A 23,705-nucleotide genomic window follows, 5' to 3' on the forward strand; every position below is an offset into this window, starting at 1 on the left:
ATCTCACCTGTCACTACCATCTCAGTCACATTCATGAGATAAGACAGCATGTGCTAGTGGGCAAAATGTAGACTTGGTGGGGGTAGGTTGGAGATCTGTGTTCTAGTCCTGACTGTTCCTATTGATTTTACCTTAAGTGAGTCATTTATTCTCATCCTCTCATGTACAACATGAGGAGAGGTTGGGAAAGATATGAATAATGACCTGAGTTTTTGAGCATGGGCATATCAGAGATGGACAAGCACAAGAGAGCATAGGACAGGACCACCATCTTACCCTTAAAGACAATGGTGTAGATGTGAAAATGGAAGTCACCAGTGTAAATAAAGAAGAATATCCATAATCCTAGAAAAATAGCTATGTAGGTAATAAACATATTTTATTATAATAAACACATTATACATTATGTATAAATATAATTAGAAACATATATTATCAATCCAGATGTACACATACACACACATATAAAGCTAAGAGTGTATTTCTTTTTTTCCCCCTTTTATTCAAACCAGTGATATCATCAATACAAGGTGAACCCTGTGGAGACTTTTTCCATTGTTGATCATCTCCAATTATTCTAAAACTAATAGTGTTAAGGATTTGTCAGGGGGACAGAAAGGTAAAGTGGGTTTTGTGGAGTGACATAATCTCTAGGTGTCAAAGGCAAGACCGAAACACAGATCTTCATGGCTTTAAGGCATTTCTTTAATCACAGCACCATTCTTTCTTTCTTTCTGTCTCTGTCTCTCTTTGTGTCTCTTTTTCTCCCCTCATCACATTGTTCTTTTGCATTATGGAGCAGTATATAGAACATTAAATAAATATAAGACACCATTGTTTCTCTAAAAGAAACAAATGTGTATATCCTTTCCTGACTCTCTATCCAATAGGTGTGCTCCTTCTTATACATCTATATCTTTTTTTTCAAGAGTCATTATTCCATAAGAAAAATAGCAGCAGTACTTGGCATTGGAACTGATAATGTAATTGAGGTAAAATATGATGAAAGGTAAAATTTAACTCTCCTCTTACAAATCTATAAATAACCTGACTTCTAAAGTTCCATTATATTTTGATTTCATTCAGGAAGACATCTAGTTCAAACCAGCTTAGACTTCCTATCAATGTCTTTCCTCATTGTTTTTAAAGATATATAAGTTTCCACTCTCCTTAATAAAAATCTTTCATGAAATCCTACCATTCCTTTTAATGTCCTATATTTCACATCCCTTTTTCAACTCAGCTCCTTGAAAAGTCCCCTATACTAACTGCCTCTACTTTTCATTCCTCAGCTCTTTGAAAATTGATCTCTGACTTCATTATTCAACTGAAACTGCTCTCTCCAAAGTCACCAATGATATCTTCACTGTCAGATCTGACACTCTGTTCTTTGCCCAATCCCTCTTGATGTATCTGCAACATTTCAGGCTACTGAAGACCCTCTCCTTCCAGATACTCTCTATTCGGATTTTCTTTCTGTTATTGATTTGCCACCTGTTTCTCTTACTGAACCTTCTCAGTTCCATTTACTGGTTCATCATCCATTTCACATCACCTAATTTTGTGTGTTTGCCAAGGTTATGACCCACCCCCCTCCCTTTCTTGCTCTTCCTCTTTCATCTTCATCTTTCCCTTCATCTTCATCATCTTCATATTCATTTTCCTCTTGCTTTCTTTTCTCATCAAATACTATAAGTTTGAGTGTCATCTCTATGTAGATATTGTTTATATTTAGGCTAACTGTTCTGAGCTTCAGTCCTAGTTGCCCATTTTCTACTAGATGTCCTGAGAATACTTTAGCTAGTCTAAAACTGAACTCATTTTCTTTCCATCTGAATACTTGCTTTCAGTGTTCTAGTCCATCATATACAATTTTGCCAAAATAATTTTCCATAAATAAAGGTTTGATCATTTGATTTCTCTACTCATCCAACTCTTATAGTTTCCCATTGCCTCTAAAATGAAATGTAACTACTCTATTTAGTTTTTAAGTCCATATATAATCTGCTTCCAACCTATGTCTAGTATCATTGGAAATTACTTCCTATTCCCTATTCTACAATACAGCCAGATTGGCCTTATCTCTATTCCTCACACAGGATTCTCCTTCTCCAATCTCCTTGCTTTTGCACTGGTGGTTCTTCTTACTCTGAATGCACTTCTCCTTTTCCACTACTTCATATAGCCCTTGTTTTGTTTTTTTTCCTGCAACTCAAGCTCCATCTCTTGCTTGAAGTCTACTATGATCTCCCCAACCTCTCCCATCTCCTTTCCAAACTACCTTGCTCCCAACTAATTTGAATATGTTTCTAGTTACTTCCTTTATATTTAAACTGTCCATATTTTGTAGGTATTTTCTATTTCTATCATTAGCATATAAGGTCTTTGAGAACAGGGACTGTCTCAGTCTTTGTACTAGTATATTCTATGTCTTTTGTAATACCTGACATATAAGTATGCTGATTATTGGTAGTTTTGTTTAGTTTTAGTCAAAAATAAAAATTAATTAAATACTCTAGGTTGGGTGTAATGGATAAGGTACTAGATTATAATATGTATTGCACAAAATGGTTGCTGTAAGGGAAGAATTGTGATTTAGTGAGAAAAAATACTAAAACTAATTGGAGAGAGTCAAGATACCTTTATTCAAATACCAGCTTTGCCATTGACAAATTCTCTTACCTTGGACAACTCATTTCCTCTCCTTAGGCCTCAGATTTTTCATACGTCAAATGAGGATAAAATGGTATACTCTACTTACCCATTTTCTGAGATTGCTATGGGAATAAAATATATGTAAATGACTTTGTAACCCTAAAGCATTGTAGGACTATAAAATGATAGTGTTTATGTTGAATATAATTATCAATACATTATCATGATTATCTTTGAATAGTTCTTATGTACAGGGCACTGTGCTAGGTACAGTGGGAGGCACAAAAGAGCTATATTGACAGGTATCATATTTCAAAGTCAATAATACAGAATGTAAATAAGAAAATAGAATAAATATGTAATGCTTTGCCTTCTAAATTCTATAGAACCCACAGGTTCATGCTGAAGAATACATCTCTTTAATTTAGCATGAAATCGTTAACAACATACTAATTTATACTGCTCTCTCTTGTTTCATATTCTTTATATATAAGTTTATTACACTTCAACTCCTCATGTGAATAAGTGTGTGATTAACTGCACTATAAGGGCCATGTGAATGAAAAAGAAGGAAATATCATTGTGAGCTCATACCTTCTAAAAGTGATAGCGGAGGAAGGCATTCAGCCTCTCTGCCTTTCCAAATGCTTTAACTTCCTCAAGGAAATTCACCATATAGAGTCACAGCACTTGCATTTAAAAATCTATGTTTATAGTCATTGCATCAGATGAATTATTTGATACTTAAGATTAAAGTAAAATATGTTCACAATGCTGTTACAACTATTAGTGAAATTCTAATTTGCTAGACTGCAGACAACACATCCTTCCTGCAAAATTAGTACTGACAGGTTGGTAACTAGTGTTACTTGATATTGAGCCACAAGAAGTTAGTGAATTGTTCTCAGAAAGCAAGTTAATTTACCTCTGCGCATTGTATTAAAGTGCCATAGACACATTCAGAGCTCTGGACTATTTAAAGAAATAATGAACTCAAATGATGGCCAGTTTGATTGATTTTGTTTTTGAATAATATGTTCTTGGATATATAAGTAGGCTAGTGTCAAAGATGAAAAAAAAAAACAACACCAATCAATCCACAAGCATTTTTGAGTATCTGCTAGTTTTCTTTTATTAACAACTTAGAAGCATAGCTACTACGGTAATGACTTCATATACTAATACTTCCACTCCTAACGAAGTTTACATTTAAGGAACAAGTAACCAAATTACTGCAAAAAACAAAGAATCTCAGAGAAAACTGATTCCCACTTTTCTCAAAGTATTACATGTTATGGAGCTATAGATTTTGATATCAGATGGATCACTTACTCTCATTTAAGCTCACTTTTCTCAACTGTAAAATAAGAGAGTTTGAATAGAAGTCCTCTGAGATCTTATTCAACTCAAGGTCTATTATCCTATAATCAGTCTTGAAAATTGAGTTGCTCACACTTTCAGGAGATTGCAAAACTGAATTTCATTGCTCTATTTTCTGGTGCCTTCATTATTTTAATTCTGGGCTAACTGAACAGGTTAAGAAGCAGTTTGGCGTTATAGGTAGTGAACAAGGCTTGGAGTAAGGCACATTTTAGGTTTAAATCCTGCCTCACATACTTTTTGAGTGACTAAACAAGTCAGTGAAGGCTCCCTGGAATCTCAGATTTTTATCTACATAAGGGGATAATTATAATATCAATGCCACAAGGTTGTCCTGAGGATAAAACAAGATAATTTATGCAAAGTACTTTATAAACATTAAAGCTCTGTTTTAATGTGAGATGTTAGATGATTATGAAAGAATAGCAGTGCCATTAACTAAGAAATGCTAAATATTTCCAAATATGTATATGTGTAATGCAGTTGATTAAAAAGACCAGTTGATAATCATAAAGATGATTTTGAGAACCCACTGTGCATAGGTCAATTTGCTAGATAGTTAAGATACTTCTCTTAAAGTTGATATCCTTTAGAAAATGCCATACAAAGAACCTGACCTTCAAAATCTATTTGAATTTTTATCTTTTATATGTTCCCACAAATGAATAGCTAACAAAATGTGTATCTTTCCTAACAATTTTCATTTTTAAGGGGGGAAGATGATTCCATTAGAATTAGAGGAGGTATACTACAAGCCAAGAGAATGGTATGTTTTAAAAAGTCTGTGTATAGAATATCAAATGATACAAAAATATGGCATCTTCAGCACTGTATAATTGAAAAAGAGAACACATATATAAAACTATCCCCCAAAGAACAACCCAAATAGAGCTGCACAAGCTCTACTACTGTAAGATGTTTTAGGTAGCTTCTCCACTGACTTTGCTTAATACTTAATACTTTAAGGGACACATAATTATATGAAAATTTTGAACAGTTAAAGAATTCTTTGGAAAGGACCATCAATTACCTTAATGTTTGAGCTCAGAAGCTGTAAGAATCTTGCTTCCTCACACATATGTCAGTGATCTTATGTTCTTCACAGGGACTTACTCCCTTCTGTGTCAGTGCCACAGCAGGTACGACAGTGTATGGTGCGTTTGATCCTCTGGATGACATTGCTGATGTTTGTGAGCGGCACAGTCTCTGGATGCACGTGAATGTAAGAAATACGCTTGTGTCTGAATTCCACATTTCCTTAAAAAAAAATGAATATAAGAATCATCAATGATTCTTTGTGTGCCCTGAAGGCAAGGCAAGCAGTTTTCTTCAAATCTCATTTCCTCAAATGAATACATGTGTGCCTGGACTTAAATTGGCCTACATTGCACAAAAACAGATGGAAGTGCAACTTTGCAAAATGCTTTTAAAATGATAATGTAGATAGCTGTCATTTTATTGATTGGTAGATGTCAGGTTAGAATTTTCCTCTTTGTTTTCCAAGTCCAAATCTATCATTTTGTGTGTATGCTTGGCTGACTATCTCATTAAAAATATCAAGAATTAGCTTACAGTCCTTCAACTCAAAATAATGAAGTAATCGAGTCATTTAAGAATATCTAAACATTTTGAAACTACCAATTCAGAAAATTGTTCTTTAGCAGTGTTCCTCCAGTCTTTCAACGAGAGCTCTGCTGAAGTAAATACTGATGAAGTGGAATTTGGCTTGTTGGGTATCATTGCCAAATTTCATGGCAAAATAATTATTTCATCCATCTCTGTTCATTGTCCTCAAGAATTTTATTTTCATTAATTTGAAAATAAGGACTTTAATTGGCCATGTAATAGAAGAATACTCAGAGAGCTATAGTAAGAATTAGGGCTATGCTTTTGAAAACAGGGATTGTTCTAGCTCAGTTTAAAACTGATATGCAAAATAGGGCTGATGAATAAGACATAAATGAGAGATTTTAAAAACTAATGAAAATTTATATTTTTTCCACATTTGTTTCAGGCATCATGGGGAGGTGGATTATTGATGTCCAAAAAGCATTCTTATAAGCTTCATGGAATTGAAAGGTGAATAGACTCTGTTATGTTGTTTTGGGAAAAGATCTTGGCTGTGCAAAAGTAGTAGATATTATTCAATCAAAAATTACTTTTTTGTATGTAAGGCATGGTACTAAGCTCTGGATATATAATAAAAGGCATAAATGTAGGGGAGATGATACATTTACATGTATAACAATAAACAAGATGCATACAAATTGACTGAAGGTAATCAAGGGAAGAGGAAGAATCTGTAACTGAGTCAACTGGTCTGAAAGCCTTCCTGAAGGAGGTGGTGTTTGAACTGAGTCTATCAGGAAGACAGAGATCTTAAGAGATGATAGTGAGGAAGGAGAATTTTCTAGGCACGGTGGATAGTCAGTGCAAAAGCATGGAGATGGGGGATAATGATTTGTATGTGTTAATCAGCAAGTAAATCACCATCATCATTGTTATCATCATCATCAACAAGCAATTAATTATCAGTTACTATGTGCCAGGCATTGTACTAAATGCTGTTAATACAAAGAAAAAAAATTAAACCTGCCTTCAAGTACCTTACATTCTACTTGATAAAAACAGCATAGACATGCATAGGTGTATACAAGATACATGCAGACACAAGGTAATTTTAGAGAAAAAAATATTAGAAACTGGTGTGGTGCGGTAAGAAAAGCCTCCTTACAGAAGCTAGCACTTGATCTGAGTCTTGAAACAAACCAGAGTTTTTAAGAGACAGCAATGAGAAGAAGCAATATTCTAGGTATGAGAAATAGCTAGTGGAAAGGCATAGAGATAGGAGATATAGCATCATGTGGTAGGTACAGCAAGTTATCCATTATGAGTAGACTATGGCATGGAGGGAAGAAAGTTAAAAAAAAGACTGAAATGGCAGAAAGCTGTCAGGTTATGATAAACTGTCAGTGCCTAAAATGGTGAATAATAGAGGTCTATTGGAGTTTTCTAAGTTAGGGGTATGGAATGTGTGTGACATTGTCATACCTATGCTTTGGAAATGTGCTAATATTCATTTCTGGCTTAGTGTTAGTTCTATTAGTTCACAACTGATTTATCACATAGGGCCAACTCTGTGACCTGGAATCCACACAAACTGATGGGAGTCCTTCTTCAGTGTTCTGTTGTCCTGATCCGAGAAAAGGTAAGTTGTGCACATTCCTGCATCCTGATCTTCTTTCTATCATGTACAAGGCTCTCAATTTGTAGTAAATATACTGGTTATAAAAGTATATATACAGAATCTTTGTGTAACTTGTTTTGATTATCTACAAAAAACAATGATGAAAGGTGTAATGTTATCTCCTTATGATTCCCATACCTGAAATTAGCTTAGTTGCCAGCCAATCAAGAGTACTGTTATACCACAAGAGGTTGATGTTACTTCAGGCATGAATTATTGACTGTGCTAGAAATATGAGCAATCTTCTCATCATTCCTACCAGGAATTTTGCTTACCTGCATTGGTAAAAGAATTTCCATCCACTGAGATAATCTAATGAGGTTAAAAGCGTAAATATTATTCCCCTTTCAAGTATTATATGATTTGGAGCCTCTGAGATCACATAGTCAATTGCTGGGTGGCTCAGAAATCACAGATTTTTACAAATATCAGTAGAATGACTGGGCTTGTCCTGATTGCTATAAAATGAATAATTATTTATATTTCTATCTGATGGTAAGAAGTTACACATGTTTGGATGCTTTCTTCATTCTTCCACCTTAGTTTCTTTTTCTTTCTTTCTTAACATATAAAATGAACTAAGTAGAGCAATTTTACTTTCCCCTAATGATTGTCCTGTTATTACCTAAAGAAGTTAAGAGAGTTTATCCTAAGATAATGATTCTGACAATCATGAACAGGTAGAGCATTTGTTCAATAAATGTTTAAGAGGAGTGAGCAAAGACTCTGGCAAGTAGGGAGCAGGTTCCCATAAGTAGAAGTGATTAGATTCTCAAACTAATTGAATATATTATAGATTTTGGTAGCTTTTAATCTCTGAAATAATCAAGAGGCTTGGGAAAGCCTTATGGTTTTATTATTCAATTCTTTTAGTACTCTAAGTGGCATCATTTTGAGTATGACTTTAAGGTCATGTATGAAAAAAATATGTACATTGGTAATGTGTAACATTATGTACTAATAACATTTTGTAGGTAATAGATGTATATTTAAGGTGCTTTGAAAATCTTAAGGTACTATATATACATGTATATGTATACACGCATATCTATCTATCTATCTATCTATCTATCTATCTATCATCTATCTATCTATCCATCCATCTATCTATCTATATGTTATTATTTTGCCACTAATATCATTGTAGAACTTCATTTAGAAGACACTGTATCTCTGGATTACCTCAGTTTGGATGATATATAGCTGGGATACTATAACAAGGTAGACAGTTTATAAGATCTAGTCATATTTTGAACAATGAAATTTAAAGAGCTAATATAAAAATTTTGCTCCTTTGACTTTGAAGATGTTTGTCAATGATCCTTTTTATTTTAAATCTAGAAAATGATGGAAAAGGCTTTAAGGAAAAATTGCATTTAATATAGTGCATTTTAATAGTATCTTTCAGATGGTTTTAGATCATTGTCAAACCACAGGTTACAATTCACACATGTAATACTAGATTTGCTTGTCAATTTGAGGGGGGGGCATGAATGAAAGCTATTCATCAATAAAGGAATAAACATTATTAAGCTGAGCATAAGAGCAAAATTTTCTCCTATGTCACATAGGGAATTGAACATATAGGTTTGGGGGAGGGAAGGTAAAAGGGAAGGAAGTGATTCATCATTTCTCTTTCATCCTTCCCAAATCAGTGTTCTTCTGAGTTCTTTCTGGTCACATAACTTAGCAGAACCAAAAATAAATAGTTGACACTGAAAGTGTTGGTTCATACTAGAGAATATTGTGTTCTTTTTATACGTTTCATTTATCTTTTGTGTGATGATAGAGACTACTGGATGGATCTGTTGATGGGTGAATGTGCCAGACTGGGTTGTTGAAAACATTTTCCTGAAGCAGTTTGAATTGACTCATTAATTGGCCTTTAAGAGAGGAATGCCCTTTGGCAATCTTTCAGATACAAAAATTAAGTTTTCATGTGAATTCTAGGCAATAATGAAATAAAGAAACACAATGTTTTATCAGTGGAGGAGTCTTAGGTCTTATTAAACTAGTCTCTGCATATAAGTTTATATGATTGGTATTTATACTGTGATTCATTATTGTTTTCAACAATCTTGGGAAGAAATCAGGCACTTGTCCTTAAGTATATTTCAAATACAATTTTTCTATATTCTAAACCTAATTTTAAAGGGACAATCATTTTCTTGTGATTTTAAGTTTGAGGAACCTGTTTTTTTTAAATCATTAGTGAAGCATTGTCCTAGTGAAAACATCTGCTTCAAGTTTCATCTAAGTATCTCACATTTTTCAAAGTGAATTAGATCGCTTTGGATTCCAAAGTCAAAATTATTTAATTTTTAATTACATAAATTACATATTTACTGTATTTAATATTGTGCACTATAAATTAATATTTAATATTAACTGTATTAAATATTGTGCACTATAAATGACATTAGGGAGAGGGACTAGAAATAAGACTGGACTTGTGATTTCATTGGTATAAGATTCCTCCTGGTGAGTAAATTCTATACCAATTAAAGTTGTCACCTTCTCTATATCTAATAGTTTTAAAGAATGGCCTGGACCTGTTAGGTTAGGTGACTTGCCCAGGGTTCTGTAGATATTAGGGATAGCAATTATGATCAGAAAAAAAGGGGGGGGGGGACTGAGAAGGCAGAGTGAGAGCAACTACAAACCTAAGCTCTGATACAAACTCCTTCAGATGCCTCTAAAAAGAGGGAGGGGCAGAAACTAATAGGAGACACACTGTGGCAGATTTCCAGCCCAGGAAAGACTGGAAGGTCAACAGGAAGGATCTGTTGTGAGGGGCTGCAGGGGCACACAGCGCACAGACTGTTCCAGGGTGTCCCCGTCACAGCATGGCCAAGTGAGAAACCTGGAAAGTCTGAGGCATCAACTGTACTGTGGAATCTCAGGCATATCAGCCTAGGATGATAGTCCAGCAGAATCAAGAGAGTGAGAGCCATGGAGCTCCAAGTAACCACAGCAGCTATTTCTGAGACTATCAGCCCACAGATTAAATGTCTGTAAGTTACCTACTTGAACTTCCAGGAGCCAGGATGGCAGAGTGATCAGTAACTGCTCTACATGCCCCTTGTTGACTTTGAAAAACTGATAAAATATTTCCCCAGAAAAAAATTCTGGAACAGTGGAATCAGCCAAAGGAGCAATCGCTTAGCCCATGAGGCTAGGAAAATTGCAAAGGTAGGTCTCTCTTGCTGTGATTCAAGGGGACCAGTGTAGAACTGGAATTGTCTCAGACAGCCCCACCTCAGCAACTGAGAAGAGATCCTGATCCTCAGGGGACTAGATCCCCACAACTGCCAACATTAGGACCCCAGGGATGCCTCACCACCCCAGGGCAATCAGAAAGACACTAGCACAGACAGGATCACCAACTGCTGAAATTCCCTATGCTCTAGCTCAGCAGAGACCTCCTGTGACCAGACTAACCCTTGCCCACACTTAATAAAGCTAGTTCCATGGTAACTTAGGGGAAACCCAGAGAGATTTCACCTGGCCTCTGCTTTCCAACATCAGCCAGTTCTGGACTAGGTAAGCTGCAGCATTTTAACTTCTAGCTGAAAGAACCAGAGGTCACAACACACAAAGCCTCAAGTTCAAGATAAAAGAACTGTGAGACAGACAGCCCTGTGCCACAGAAGCAGAGATTTACTTTAAAAGCCAGGAAAAGGGTGATCATCATGAGCAAGAAACAAATGAGGAAAGATAAGACCATAGAATCTTTCTGTGGGGACAATGACCAAAGTATGAATACCAAACAGCTCAAAATTGAGATTGTACTCCTATCTGAAATTTCAGAAGGGAATATGAACCGATCTCAAGCACAAAATCCATTCTTACAACAGGTGAAGAAGGATTTTAAAAGTCAAATTGGAGAAATAGAAGAAAAATTGTACAATGATTGTAAAAATATGAAAAAAGAAGTCATTGAAGAATTTAAAAGGAAAATTGGACAAATGGAAAAGGAAACTCAAAACCTAATTGGGAAAATTGGAAAATGGAAAAAGAATTACAAAAACTAACTGGAGAAAATAACTCCTTGAAAGGAACAGTTGGACACATGGAAAAGAAGATGCAAAAATTAACTGAAGAAAGCAATTGGATAAAAATTAGAATTGGGCAAGTAGAAGTTAATGACTCTATGAGACATCAAGAATCAGTCAAACAGAATCTAAAAAATGAAAATATAGAAGAAAATGTAATATATCTAATTGGAAAAACAACTGACTTGGAAAATAGATCCAGGAGAGAAAAAAAAATGTAAGAATTATTGGTCTACAAAAAAGTCATAATGAAAAAAAGAGCTTGAACAATATCTTCCAAAAAATCATCAAGGAAAACCTGCCCAGAAGTTCTAGATCCAGAGGACAAAACAGTCATCAAAAGAATCCACCATTCACCTCCTAAAAGGGATCCCAAACTAAAAACATCAAGGGATTTCGTTGAAAAATTCCAGAACCATCAGGGGAAGGAAAAAATGCTACAAGCAGCCAGAAAGAAAGAATTCAAATATCGAGGAGCTACAGTAAGAATCACACAGGACATTGCAGCTTCTACATTAAAAGATCAAAAGGATTGGAATATGATATTCCATAAGACAAAGAAGCTGGGACTACAACCAAAGATCAATTACTCAGCAAAGTTTAGCATAATATTTCAGTCAAAGAGATGGACATTCAATAAAATAAGGGACTTCCAGACCTTCCTGATGAAAAGGCAAGAACTCACTAGAAAATTTGATCTTCAAACACAAGTCTCAAGAGAGACATAAAAAGGTAAACAGGGAAAAAAACAAACAAATTTGCTATTCAGTATGGGCAAACTGTTTATATCCTTATAAGGGAAGATGATACTTGTTAATCTTGAGAATTCTATATTTATTATGACATATAAAAGGGATATACATAGATAGAGGGAGTGGGCATAAAGTAAATGATGTGATGATAAAAATCTGATTTAAGACTGTGAAGGGATTGGAATAGGAGATGTGAAAAGTTGATGGCAGAAAATGGTAAATAACATCACAAGAAGAGGCACAAAAATATATTACAGTAGAGGTAAGGAAGGGAGGGAGATGAGCATTGTTTGAGATTTGCTCTCATCTGATTTGGTTCAAGGGGGGAACAATAAACTCAATTAAGTATAAAAATTTAATTGGCTCTATAGGAAGTAAAAGGGGAAGGGGGAAAGAAAAAGGAGCGGAGGCTAAAAGGGACGGGAGAAGTAATAATGGAAAAGGGGATTAAAAGGGAGGGTAACAGAAAGAAGGGTCTATTGTGGAGGAGAAGAGAAAAGGGAGAACTAAAAGCATAAAGTAGGGAAAGAGTATGGAAGGAAGGACACAGATAGTAATTACAGCAGTGAATGTGAGTGGGATGAACTTTCCCATAAAACAGAGATGGATAGCAGAATGGATTAAAAAACATAATCCAACAATATGTTGTTTATAAGAACACATTTGAATAGGGACATACACACAAGGTAAAAAGTTGGAGAAGAATATACTATACTTCAGCTGATATAAATAAAGCAGAGGTAGCAATCCTAATATCAGACAAAGCAAAAGCAGAAACATAGCTAACCAAAAGAGATAAGGAAGGAAACTAAAACCTGTTAAAACACACCACAGACAATGAAGCAATATCTTTAATAAACATATATGCTCCATATAGCATCCAAATTCTTAGAGGAGAAATTGATGGAGTTACAGGAAGAAATAGACAGCAAAACTATTCTAGTGGAGGACCTCAACCTGTCTCTCTAAACTTGATAAATCTAACCTCAAAATAAACACGAAAGAAACTAAGGAGGTGAATAAAATTATGGATAAGGTAGATACAATAGATCTCTGGAGAAAACTGAATGGGAATAGAAAAAAATATACCTTTCTCTCAGCAGTACATGGCACATTTAAAAAAATGGACCATGTATTAAGGCATAAAAAATCTCACAATCCAGTGCAGGAAGGCAGAGATGGTCTGTGGATCCTTCTCAGATCATAATGCATAAACTTTTATGTAATAAAAGGTCATGGAAAGATAAACCAAAAGTTAATTGAAAACTAAATACTCTGATCTTAAAGAATGAGTGGATTAAGCTACAAATCATAAAAACAATCAAGAACTTCATTTAGGAGAATGACAATAATAAGGCAACCTCCCAAATTTTATGGGATACTGCAAAAGCAGTTCTTAGGGGAAGATTTATATCTTTGAATGCCTAAATGAATTAAATAGAGAAAGAGGAGATCAGTGAATTGGGCATGCAGTTGAAAAAGCTAGAAAAAGTATAAATTGAAAATCCCTGAATAAATGCCAAATTAGAAATACTGAAAACCAAAAGAGATCTTAATAAAATTGAAATTAAGAAAGCTATTGAGCTAATAAATAAAACTAAGAGTTGGTTTTATGAAAAAAACAGTAAAATTGACAAACCTTTGGTCAATTTGATTTAAAAAAGAAAATGAAATTACCAATATCAAAAATGAAAAGGGTGAAATAACCTTCAATGAAGAGGAAATAAAAATAATAATTAATAATTATTTTGCCCAACTGTATGCCCATAAATTCAACAATCTGAATGAGATGAATGAGGATTTTTAAAAAAAATATATGTAAATTGCCCAGATTAACAGAAGAGGAAGTTGAAAATTTAAATAGCCCCATTTCAGAAAAAGAAATTGAACAAGTCATCAACGAACTCCCTAGGAAAAAATCTCCTGATCCAGATGGATTTACAAGTGAATTCTATCAAACATTTAAAGAACAGTTAATTCCAATACTACACAGAGTATTTGGGAAAACTGGGGAAGAAAGAGTGCCACCAAATTCTTTTTATGATACAAACATGGTTCTGAATCCTAAACCAGGAAGAGCCAAAACAGAGAAAGAAAATTATAAACTAATTTCTCCAATGAATATAGATACAAGAATTTTCAATAAGATTTTAAAGGAAAGAGCACAGCAACTTCTCATGAGAATAATACATTATGATCAGGTAAGATTTATACTAGTAATGCAGGGATGTTTCAATATTAGGAAAACTATTAACATTATTGATCATATCAACAACAAAACTAACAGAAACCATATGATTTTCTCAATAGATACAGAAAAAGCTTTTGACAAAATACAACACTCATTCCTGTTGAAAACACTGGACAGCATAAGAATAAATGGAATTTTCCACAAAATAATAAGCAGTATCTACCTAAAACCATCAACAAGCATTATATGCATTGGGAATAAGCTAGATACATTTCCAATAAGATCAGGGGTGAAACGATGATGTCCGTTATCACTTCTGTTATTCAATATGACACTAGAAATGTTAGCCTTGGCAATAAGAGAAGAAGAAATTGAAGGAATTAGAATAGGCAAAGAAGAAACTAAGCTATTATGCATTGCAGATTATATGATGCTATTTTTAGAGAATCCCAGAGAGTCAAGTAAAGCATTACTTGAAAAACGACTTTGGCAAAGTTGAAGGTTTACAAAATAAACCCACATAAATCATCTTCATTTCTGTATTTGACTAGCAAAGCCCAACAGCAATTGATAGAAAGAGAAATCCTATTTAAAGTTACAGTAGACAGAACAAAATATCTGGGAATCTATGGGTCAAAAGAAACCCAGGGACTATATGAACACAAAGAAATAAATACTTTTCGCACAAATAAGTCTGATCTAAGTAAGTAGAAAAACATCAATTGCTCATGGGAAGGCCAAGCCAATATAATAAAAATGACAATTCTACCTAAATTAATATACTTATTCAGTGCCATACCAATCAAACTACAGGATAATTATTTTCTAGAGCTAGAAAAATATCAAAATTCATCTGGAACAACAAATAGTCTAGAATATCAAGGGAACTAATGAAAAGAAATGCTAGGGAATGTGACCTAGCCCTACCAAATTTCAAATTGCATTATAAAACATCAATCATCAAAACCACTTGATATTGTCTAAGAAACAGAGGGGTAGACCTGTGGAACAGGTTAGGTACTCGAGACAAAGTATTCAATGACTATAGCAAGCTACTGTTTGATAAATGCAAGGACCCCAGCTTCTGGGATAAGAACTCACTGTCTGACAAAAATTGCTCGGAAAACTGGATAACAATGTAGCAGAAACTGGGCATAAACCAATTCCTAACACTGTACACAAGAATAAAATACAAATGGATACCTGATCTAGGTATGATGATTGATACTATCAACAAATTAAGGGAGCAAGGAATAATGTATTTGTGAGATTTATGGAGAATGGAGAAATTTATGACCAAAGAAGAAATAGAGAACATTATGAACTGCAAAATGGGTAATTTTGATTACGTTAAATTGAAGTTTTTGCACAAGCAAATTCAGCACAACCAAGTGTAGGAGGGAAGCAGAAAACTGGGAAAGAATTTTTGCTACTAGTGTCTGTGATGAAGACCTCATTTCTAAAATATATAGAGAACTGAATCAAAAGTACAAGAATACAAGTCTTTCCTCAATTGATAAGTGGTCAAAGGATATGAAAAGGGAGTTTTCAGAGGAAGCAATTAAAGCTATCTATAATCATATGAAAAATATGCTCTAAATCACTATTGATTAGAGAGATACAAATCAAAACAACTCTGATGTACCACATCACAGCTATCAGATTGACTAACATGACAAAACAGGAAGATGATAAATTTTGGAGAATATGTGGGGAAGTTGGAACACTAATTCATTGTTGGTGGAGCTGTGAATTGATCCAACAATTATGGAGAGGAATTTGGAACTATGCCCAAAGGGCTACAAAAATGTTCTTTGATCCAGCAATACTGCTTCTAGAACTGTATCCCAAAGAGATCCCAAAGGATACCACATGTACAAAAATATTTGTAGCAACTCTTTTTGTGATGGCCAGAAACTTGAAATCAAGAGTATGTCCATCATTTGGAGAATGGCTGAACAAATTGTAGTATATTAATGTAATGGAATACTCTTGTGCTATAAGAAATGATGAATAGGAAGACTTCAGAGAGACTTGGAAAGACTTGTTTGAACTGATGCTGAGTGAAAGGAGCAGAACAAGGAGAACTTTGTGCACAGCAACACACAGTGTGTGAGGAATTTCTCTGGTAGACTTAGTCCTTCATAGCAATGCAAAGACTTAAAAAAATCCCAATGTGCTCTTGAGGTTAATCTCTTCCCATAAGGAGAGAAAGAGCTATGGAAGTGGATTGCAGAATGAAGCAGACCATTTTTTTTTTTGTATTATGTTTTGTTTTGTTTTGTTTTATGTTTTCTCCCATTCATTTTAATTCTTCTATTCAAATGGCTAAGGTAAAAATCTATTTCATAGAAATGTATGTGTAGAATATATATAAGATTGCATGCCATCTCGGGGAGGGAGTGGGGAGAGAGGGGCAGTGTGGGGAAAGGGAGTGAAAAAATCTAAGATATATGGAAGTGATTGTAGAATACAGAAAACAAATAAAAATAAACAAAAACATAAAAAATACACAAAAAATAAAAACTGGGTGTGTCAGTTATCAAGAGCAAGTGATAGTACATAGAGTGTTCAAGTGCTACTTGGGTATCCGTGAAAAGGGAAAAGATCCGGAGGAACTTTCAAGAATGTTGATTTTGTCCTCTATGGAGGATTTTGAGAGAATTACATCACCCACCTGTGCCTTTGCTTTGGATGGCACTCCCCCAATTTCTTGAAAGTACCTCAGAATGAAACTTATCCAACAGAAAATTTATCTCACTTAACCAATTTCTCTGTAAGAGCCTTCTTGTATTTAGGAGCATTACAAAGAACTTTAGCACTATATTTGGAAGATACTTCAATCAGCAAAATCACACATGAAAAACAACTGAAAAATTAAAAATTACACTAAATAAAATAGGAAATGGGCATTTGTTTACAATATGAGAGCTAAAACAAGGAAGCAGAGTTTTACCTTGTTCGACTTCAGCTGAGAAAATGCATGTTGAGTGACTGATTTTTTTCAACTTTGCACATGTTCATTAATGACTGGAAAAGTTCCACACGTATTGATTTTAGTGTTAAAAATAAGTTTTAGGGAAATTTATAAATACAGAATACGTGAATAGTGAGAATCAATAGTATGTTTTATATTTCTCTAGGAAGGGACATATTATCTATACTAGTGGACATAATCCAGTGAAACTGAGTTTCTTGAAATGTCAAACAATTTAGTGTAAATGTTAAATCAGTAGAAAACAATGTATTTTAAAATAGTTAAAATTTATTCTCTACATATATAATTCCTTTTCCAGGTTCTTCTTGAATCATGTAATCAGATGTGTGCTGAGTATCTGTTCCAGCCTGATAAACACTATGATGTTGGCTATGACACTGGAGACAAGACAATTCAATGTGGTCGATGTGTTGATATTTTTAAACTCTGGTTAATGTGGAAAGCAAAGGTAGGATTTCACTATATTGCTTGGGCTTTGCCTTATCTGAGGGAAATGATTATGCTAGCTTATCATAACTTCTTGAACACCACCCTGACTTGCACACTCACTAAGATGTTAATATATATTCTAAAAAAAAAAAAGTGGAGCTCTGTGGATCAACACTTAACCATCTAATGTTCATGATCTAATAGCAATGGTTTTACTTTTGGGAGCCAATCAAAAGAAACATTCATTTAAACAAATGATACTCTATTAAATAGTGTAATAAATAAAATGACTAAAGATTTTTCCATGTACATATCCAGTATTAGTTACCACATTATCAGTAGAGAGGGGCATATAATAGAACATCCAAAAAAATGAATGTAAGAGACACATACATTCCAGGAAGATGACAAGAACCCATACAGACAGTGAACGTATGTGGAGAATACAAGTAATGGGAGATGTGGAAAGAGCACATGCATGGCCAGGCCAACTCATACCTCTGATATTGCAGCACAATCAATGTCACTTGGTAATTCTTCCACTCTGTTCTCTGCAGATACACACACACACACACACACACACACACACACATATATATATATATACACATATACACACACATATATGTATACATACACACACACATGTATATATATGTATACAGAGAGAGAGAGAGAGAGAGAGAGAGAGAGAGAGAGAGAGAGAGAGAGAGAGAGAGAGAGAACACTGGCTTTGCTGTGCATTCTGGTTCTGTTCTGGACAGTTCATGGTGGTATCATATTATCTCTGTTCAACATTCTACCCCACCCTATACCTATCTACTCTCTGCCATCAAGTACTTTGGTTTTAAGGTCCATTTAATATCTTTTTTTCACTCCCATCTATTAAAATGTGGTGAAGAGAAAACCCTTTCTTAACAAGAGTAGACTGAAAGTTTTTTTAGTGTGTAGCCTCTAGAATGATTGGACAACACATCTGCCAGGTAGCTAACAAAAGTGAGCCAAAATGCTACAGGCTTATAGAAAATCTATTCTTCTTGGCTACTCAAGTCTTGGGCTAAATAAGTTTTCAGTCTGAGATGACTCTCTGAATCAAAGTTCGAAATTAATTATAACTCACCACTCCAACCCATCTTCCAGTCAGTTACCATGTGACACACTCTTCACCTCTTAACCCTCTTCTATAAATTCAAGTAGCTGATTATCATTTTCAGGGTCAGATATAAAGCATTCTGTTTGTAATTTAATTTTTGTACAGGTAAAATTTACAAATTGTATAAATGTAACATCTTTCAGATTTTGTAACAGGGAGCAGTGCTTCAAAAATTTATGCAATGAAATTTCTTTGAAGCAAATTTTCTTCATGAAATCTGATACCTACTCTGTTTCAAGGTTTCCTCTGGCTTGCATGATACATACATACTATTACATTATATATAATTATGTGTATAATCATATGCACATATATTTAATTACAATGTCATTGTAAACAATTATAATGCTATTTGAATAATAATTAACTTCTCTTCTAAGTTTTAGATTATTTCAAGGATAGAATTAGAGACAGAACTTGTATTTCAGCAGTATAGAGAACCCCACAGTGAGAAACCCTCCTTCTGCCATTTCAGGTTTATACCTTCTTCTCTTAGATAATTTCTTGGAGTGGGGAAGGACCACTAAGATATTAATTACCTTGTCAGGAACTGGAGAACCAGAATATGTCAGAGGTGAGATTTGAACCCAGTTCTAGAGTTGCAATTATCAACTCTTTTATTGGCTCATTTATTTCATATCAAAATGTAATATAATTAGTATGTAGAACTTGAAAATATTTCTCTCAAATATATTTGAAAATAACATAATCTTGTGATAATTTGATGGATTAGATTTGAACCCAGGCATTCTGACATCACATATGGCACAAGTTGCTATGAGAAGTTATTATTGTAATGCGCTGTAGCCTACTTATACTACCTATGCATCCTTTTTGCCCTTTTCACAATCCTTGATACGTTGATTGTTTCAAAAGTGAGATCATACAGTGATTTAAGAAATTGATCATGAGAATTTTAAATTCATACCTACATAAGTAATTCATAAAGGCATGCCATTCAAAATGTCATGTGATTCTTAACTGTGTTCCTTGCCTTGATTGCCTAGAACATATTGCTTATTACGACCAAGTCAGGAGTTTACAGTGAACTTTCAATACATAAGGCTTCTTCCATGGTCAGAAACTCTACCCTTAACTCATTTTTACAAAAGCATGTAATTAGTGGAAAGATCACAAATATTGACACTGAAAGAAGGCTACCTAGGTGTATAACACTTATCTGAAAGGATTAATTTCTGAATTCTTCTAATTATATTTTGAGAGGAGCTCCAAGGTGGAGAGGGAGTTGTCACAGACACATTCATGACAAATGACAAGTGACAATTTTATGACACCTACAATGTGGGCATCTGAAAGAAAAATATCTTGCAGCAATTAAGTACGTGACATCTTTCACTTGAATCAAAAGAAATTAGGTGGGATAGGATTATATTAAAGAAAACTTTATAAAATCAATCAATCAGTTGGCATCTATTAAGATCTTACTCTGTGAACAGGCACTGGGCAAAGCACTATAGATACAAAGAAAGACAAAAACATGTTCCATGACATTAAGGAGCTCCCATTCTTAAAGCGAAGAAAGTAGGCAAGCAATTCAATATACAATATACATACAGAGTAGAAGGAAGATAATTTCAGAAGAAAAAAGACTCTACATCCTGGAGATGTGGACAGGAAAAAAAAAAGAAACTTCCTACAGAAGGAGATTTGAATTGAGTCTTAAATGAAGTGTGGGAAGGCAAGAGGCAAGTAAAGAAAAAGTATTCCAAGTGTGAGAGACAGCCAAAGGAACAGTAGTGACAAGACATCATGTGTTATGTGTGTGGGAAGGTAAATAGACCAGTGTATCTGGATTTTAGAATATATAGATGAGAGTAAAATTTAAAAGACTAGAAAGATATGAAAAGGTCAGGTTGTGAAGAGTTTTAAATGTCAATCAATATTTCATAGCTGAATCTGTGGGTAGTGGGGTGGGTAACTGGACTTTACTTAGTAGGGGGTAATGGATCAGACTGCACTTCAGGAAAATCTTTGGTAACTGAGTGGATGGATTGGACTGTCGAGTAGCTTGATTTATTGACACCAACTAGAAAACTATTGTAATAGTTTGTGTGAGGAGGTTGTGCTAGTTTATTAGATGTGTAAGAAGGTGATATATGGGAGATGTAGTGAATATTCAAATGACAATATTTCAAAACAAATCAGATGTGTAGAGTGAATGAGAAGGAAAAGTCAAGGACTAAGACTGAGAAACTAGGTGACTGGAAGAATGATGGTGTCCTTGCTAGTCATAAAACAACTTGGAAAGGAAGTGGATTTTAGGAGAAAGAAAGTGAATGCTGTTTTTGGATTTGCTGAGTTTGAGATGTCTTCTAGATATTTGGTTTAAGAAGTCCAAGTATTATTTATTGAATGAGATTGTACCTCACAAGTCATTATCTCGAAGAAGACTTAGAGATTAATTTATATAATTTCAAACTGTACTAAGATCCTTGGAGCCACAGGTGAGAAATGGGTGACAGGTGGACAACAGAGGTGAAATAGCAGCCCCAGAAAGGGCTTGGTAAGCTCACACACCAGAGGTGCTAGTCCTACTGAACACCTCATAAACTGACACATAGTAAACACTATATAAATGCTTATTCTTTTTCCTCATGCCCTTATAGGCATAAAATAAAATGCATATGTCTTCCAAAAGGAAGCAATTTTATTGAAATAAAACTGTCAAACTATTTAAAAAATAACCAGGTTAACAGATACCTATGTAAATGGAAAGCAGGAGAGGGCCAAAGACAGAGCCTTGGGGAACATCCAGGCCTACAGACCATAGCTTAGATGAAGTGAAAGAGATTGAGAAAGAGTCTCAGACATATAGGAGAACCAGGAGAAAGCAGTATTTTGAAAATCTAGAGATTATCCAAGAGGAGGTAAAGATTTATAGTATCAAAGGCTATAGAAATTTCAGAAAGGATGAAAACTGAGAGAAGATTGTTGGATTTGTCAATTAAAACATGACTTACAGCTTTGGAGATAGCAATTTCAGTTGAATGTTCAGGTTGAAAGCCAGACTGCCAGAAATTCAGAATGAGATTACAGGAAGAGGAAATAATTAGTATAGACTACTTTCTGAAGTAGTTTATTTGAAAAGAGGAGGGAGGAGAAACATAGGATGGTAGGTAGGGGAGGATGGTCAAATCAGGAAAGTTTTTGTTTGGTTTTTTTTTAAAGAAGGGAAGACATATTTTTGTTGGTAGATAGAAAGAAGGCTGCTAGTAGGCAGGAAAAGTATGAAGTTTAGAGAAAAAATGAGGGTAAACTTATGTAGCAGATAAGAAGGTGAAAGATTACATGTGAATGTTGAAAGGTTTGACTTCCCTAAAAGAACTGTCACATCATCATTAGAAATAAGAGTGACAGAGATGATAATGGGGAAGATGTCTGACTGATGTGAAGAAGACAGGAGAGGGAGTTAACTTTTTTTTGAGAATTCAGCTTTTTAAGGTAAAACATGAAATGAAGTTAATTCTTCAGTTGAGAAGGTTGGGGGAGGCAGTAGAGTAGGGATCTTGAAAAGAGATAAAATTATAACAATTATTTTATAGAATGCAGTGACCTTAGTTCAGATTTGCAGGACCTGCAGGACCTCAAGGGAAAAGATTGAATGGTTTGGATAAAATGTTCTCCAAGTAAACATTTCACAAATGACCTTCAGAAACCCCCCAAAAAAGAAATGCAGCAGAATTTCTCAGGACCAAAATTTCATGCCAGAACAAAGCAATTTAATATAACAAAAGGAATAACTCAACTAGGATAAGAAATGTAGAGTTTTCATCTTTACATTTTCTACTCATGACTTTATCTTTGGATTGTATTCACTTTTATATAGAATCACAGGAATATAGCATTATAGCTAATGTGATTTAGGAGGTCTTGTCTCACTCCCTTAGGTCATAATTGAAAAAACAAAGGTTCAGAGAATTAAATGGGTTTTTGTTCTATTAAATGTGTGTGGATCTTCTTTTGACACACAAATAAGGAGTTTATGTTTTATGACACATTTGTTTCAAGACTTTTAACTTACTGTAAGGCAGTGTTATACAGAACTTTAGAAATTAACTACCATGTATAACAGATGAAATTTTAGGAGTGAAAATTAAACTGAGTCAGTGTTCATTACAGGGCACCTCTGGCTTTGAAGTTCAGATAAACACATTTATGGAGCTGCCAGATTATCTTTACAAGATTCTGAAGAAAAAAGAAAATTTTGAGCTTGTATTTGATGGGGAAGTAAGTTCCTAAGTGGTATTCCCTTCCCTTCCCTTTCCTTCCCTTCCCTTCCCTTCCCTTCCCTTCCCTTCCCTTCCCTTCCCTTCCCTTCCCTTCCCTTCCCTTCCCTTCCCTTCCCTTCCCTCTCTTCACCTGCCTTCCCATCCCTTGCCTTGGCTTCCTTTCCTTTTCCTCTTCCTTTTCCTTTCCTTCATTTTATTTTTATTGACCTTCATCTTCCCTTCTCTCCTATCTAAATCCTATCCCTTCTCTCTTCTTTGTTTTCTTTCTTTTTTTTTAAGAGACAGTGATGATCCTTTAAAGCCAAAGAAAAATGTTTTGCTTTGTTTTCTTCTATTCTATCCTGTTTCTTGTTTTCATGTAATTAAAGTAGATGCTTCTTGTATGATGTGGATTTTTAGTTTAGATAAGTTCACTGAAATGCAAAAGTTATTGGAACTGAAGTAGTGTTTCTTAGTGAGCTAATTTTCGAAAACACATAAGCTAAAAACTGTATATTTATTCTCTTTGAATTCTACTATAATTACTTATCCTATGAAAAATGCTATACTGATTTTTCTGCCATGAAATCCAGAGTAATCTAATGTTCCCTTTTTC

General features: G+C 34.5%; 1 protein-coding gene across 1 annotated transcript in view; it reads left to right on the forward strand.

Moving 5' to 3' along the window:
• LOC140502642 (glutamate decarboxylase 1-like) overlaps positions 1-23,705 on the forward strand; it is an 84,102-nt gene that overhangs the window by 46,950 nt on the left and 13,447 nt on the right. Inside the window, 7 exon segments of the mRNA XM_072606640.1 lie at positions 930-1,008; positions 4,747-4,805; positions 5,141-5,257; positions 6,050-6,114; positions 7,165-7,243; positions 17,577-17,726; positions 23,001-23,108. Of these exon segments, the coding sequence (XP_072462741.1) occupies positions 930-1,008; positions 4,747-4,805; positions 5,141-5,257; positions 6,050-6,114; positions 7,165-7,243; positions 17,577-17,726; positions 23,001-23,108 (657 nt within the window).

This window comes from Notamacropus eugenii, chromosome 4 (genome assembly GCF_028372415.1).
Source record: "Notamacropus eugenii isolate mMacEug1 chromosome 4, mMacEug1.pri_v2, whole genome shotgun sequence".
NCBI lineage: Eukaryota > Metazoa > Chordata > Mammalia > Diprotodontia > Macropodidae > Notamacropus > Notamacropus eugenii.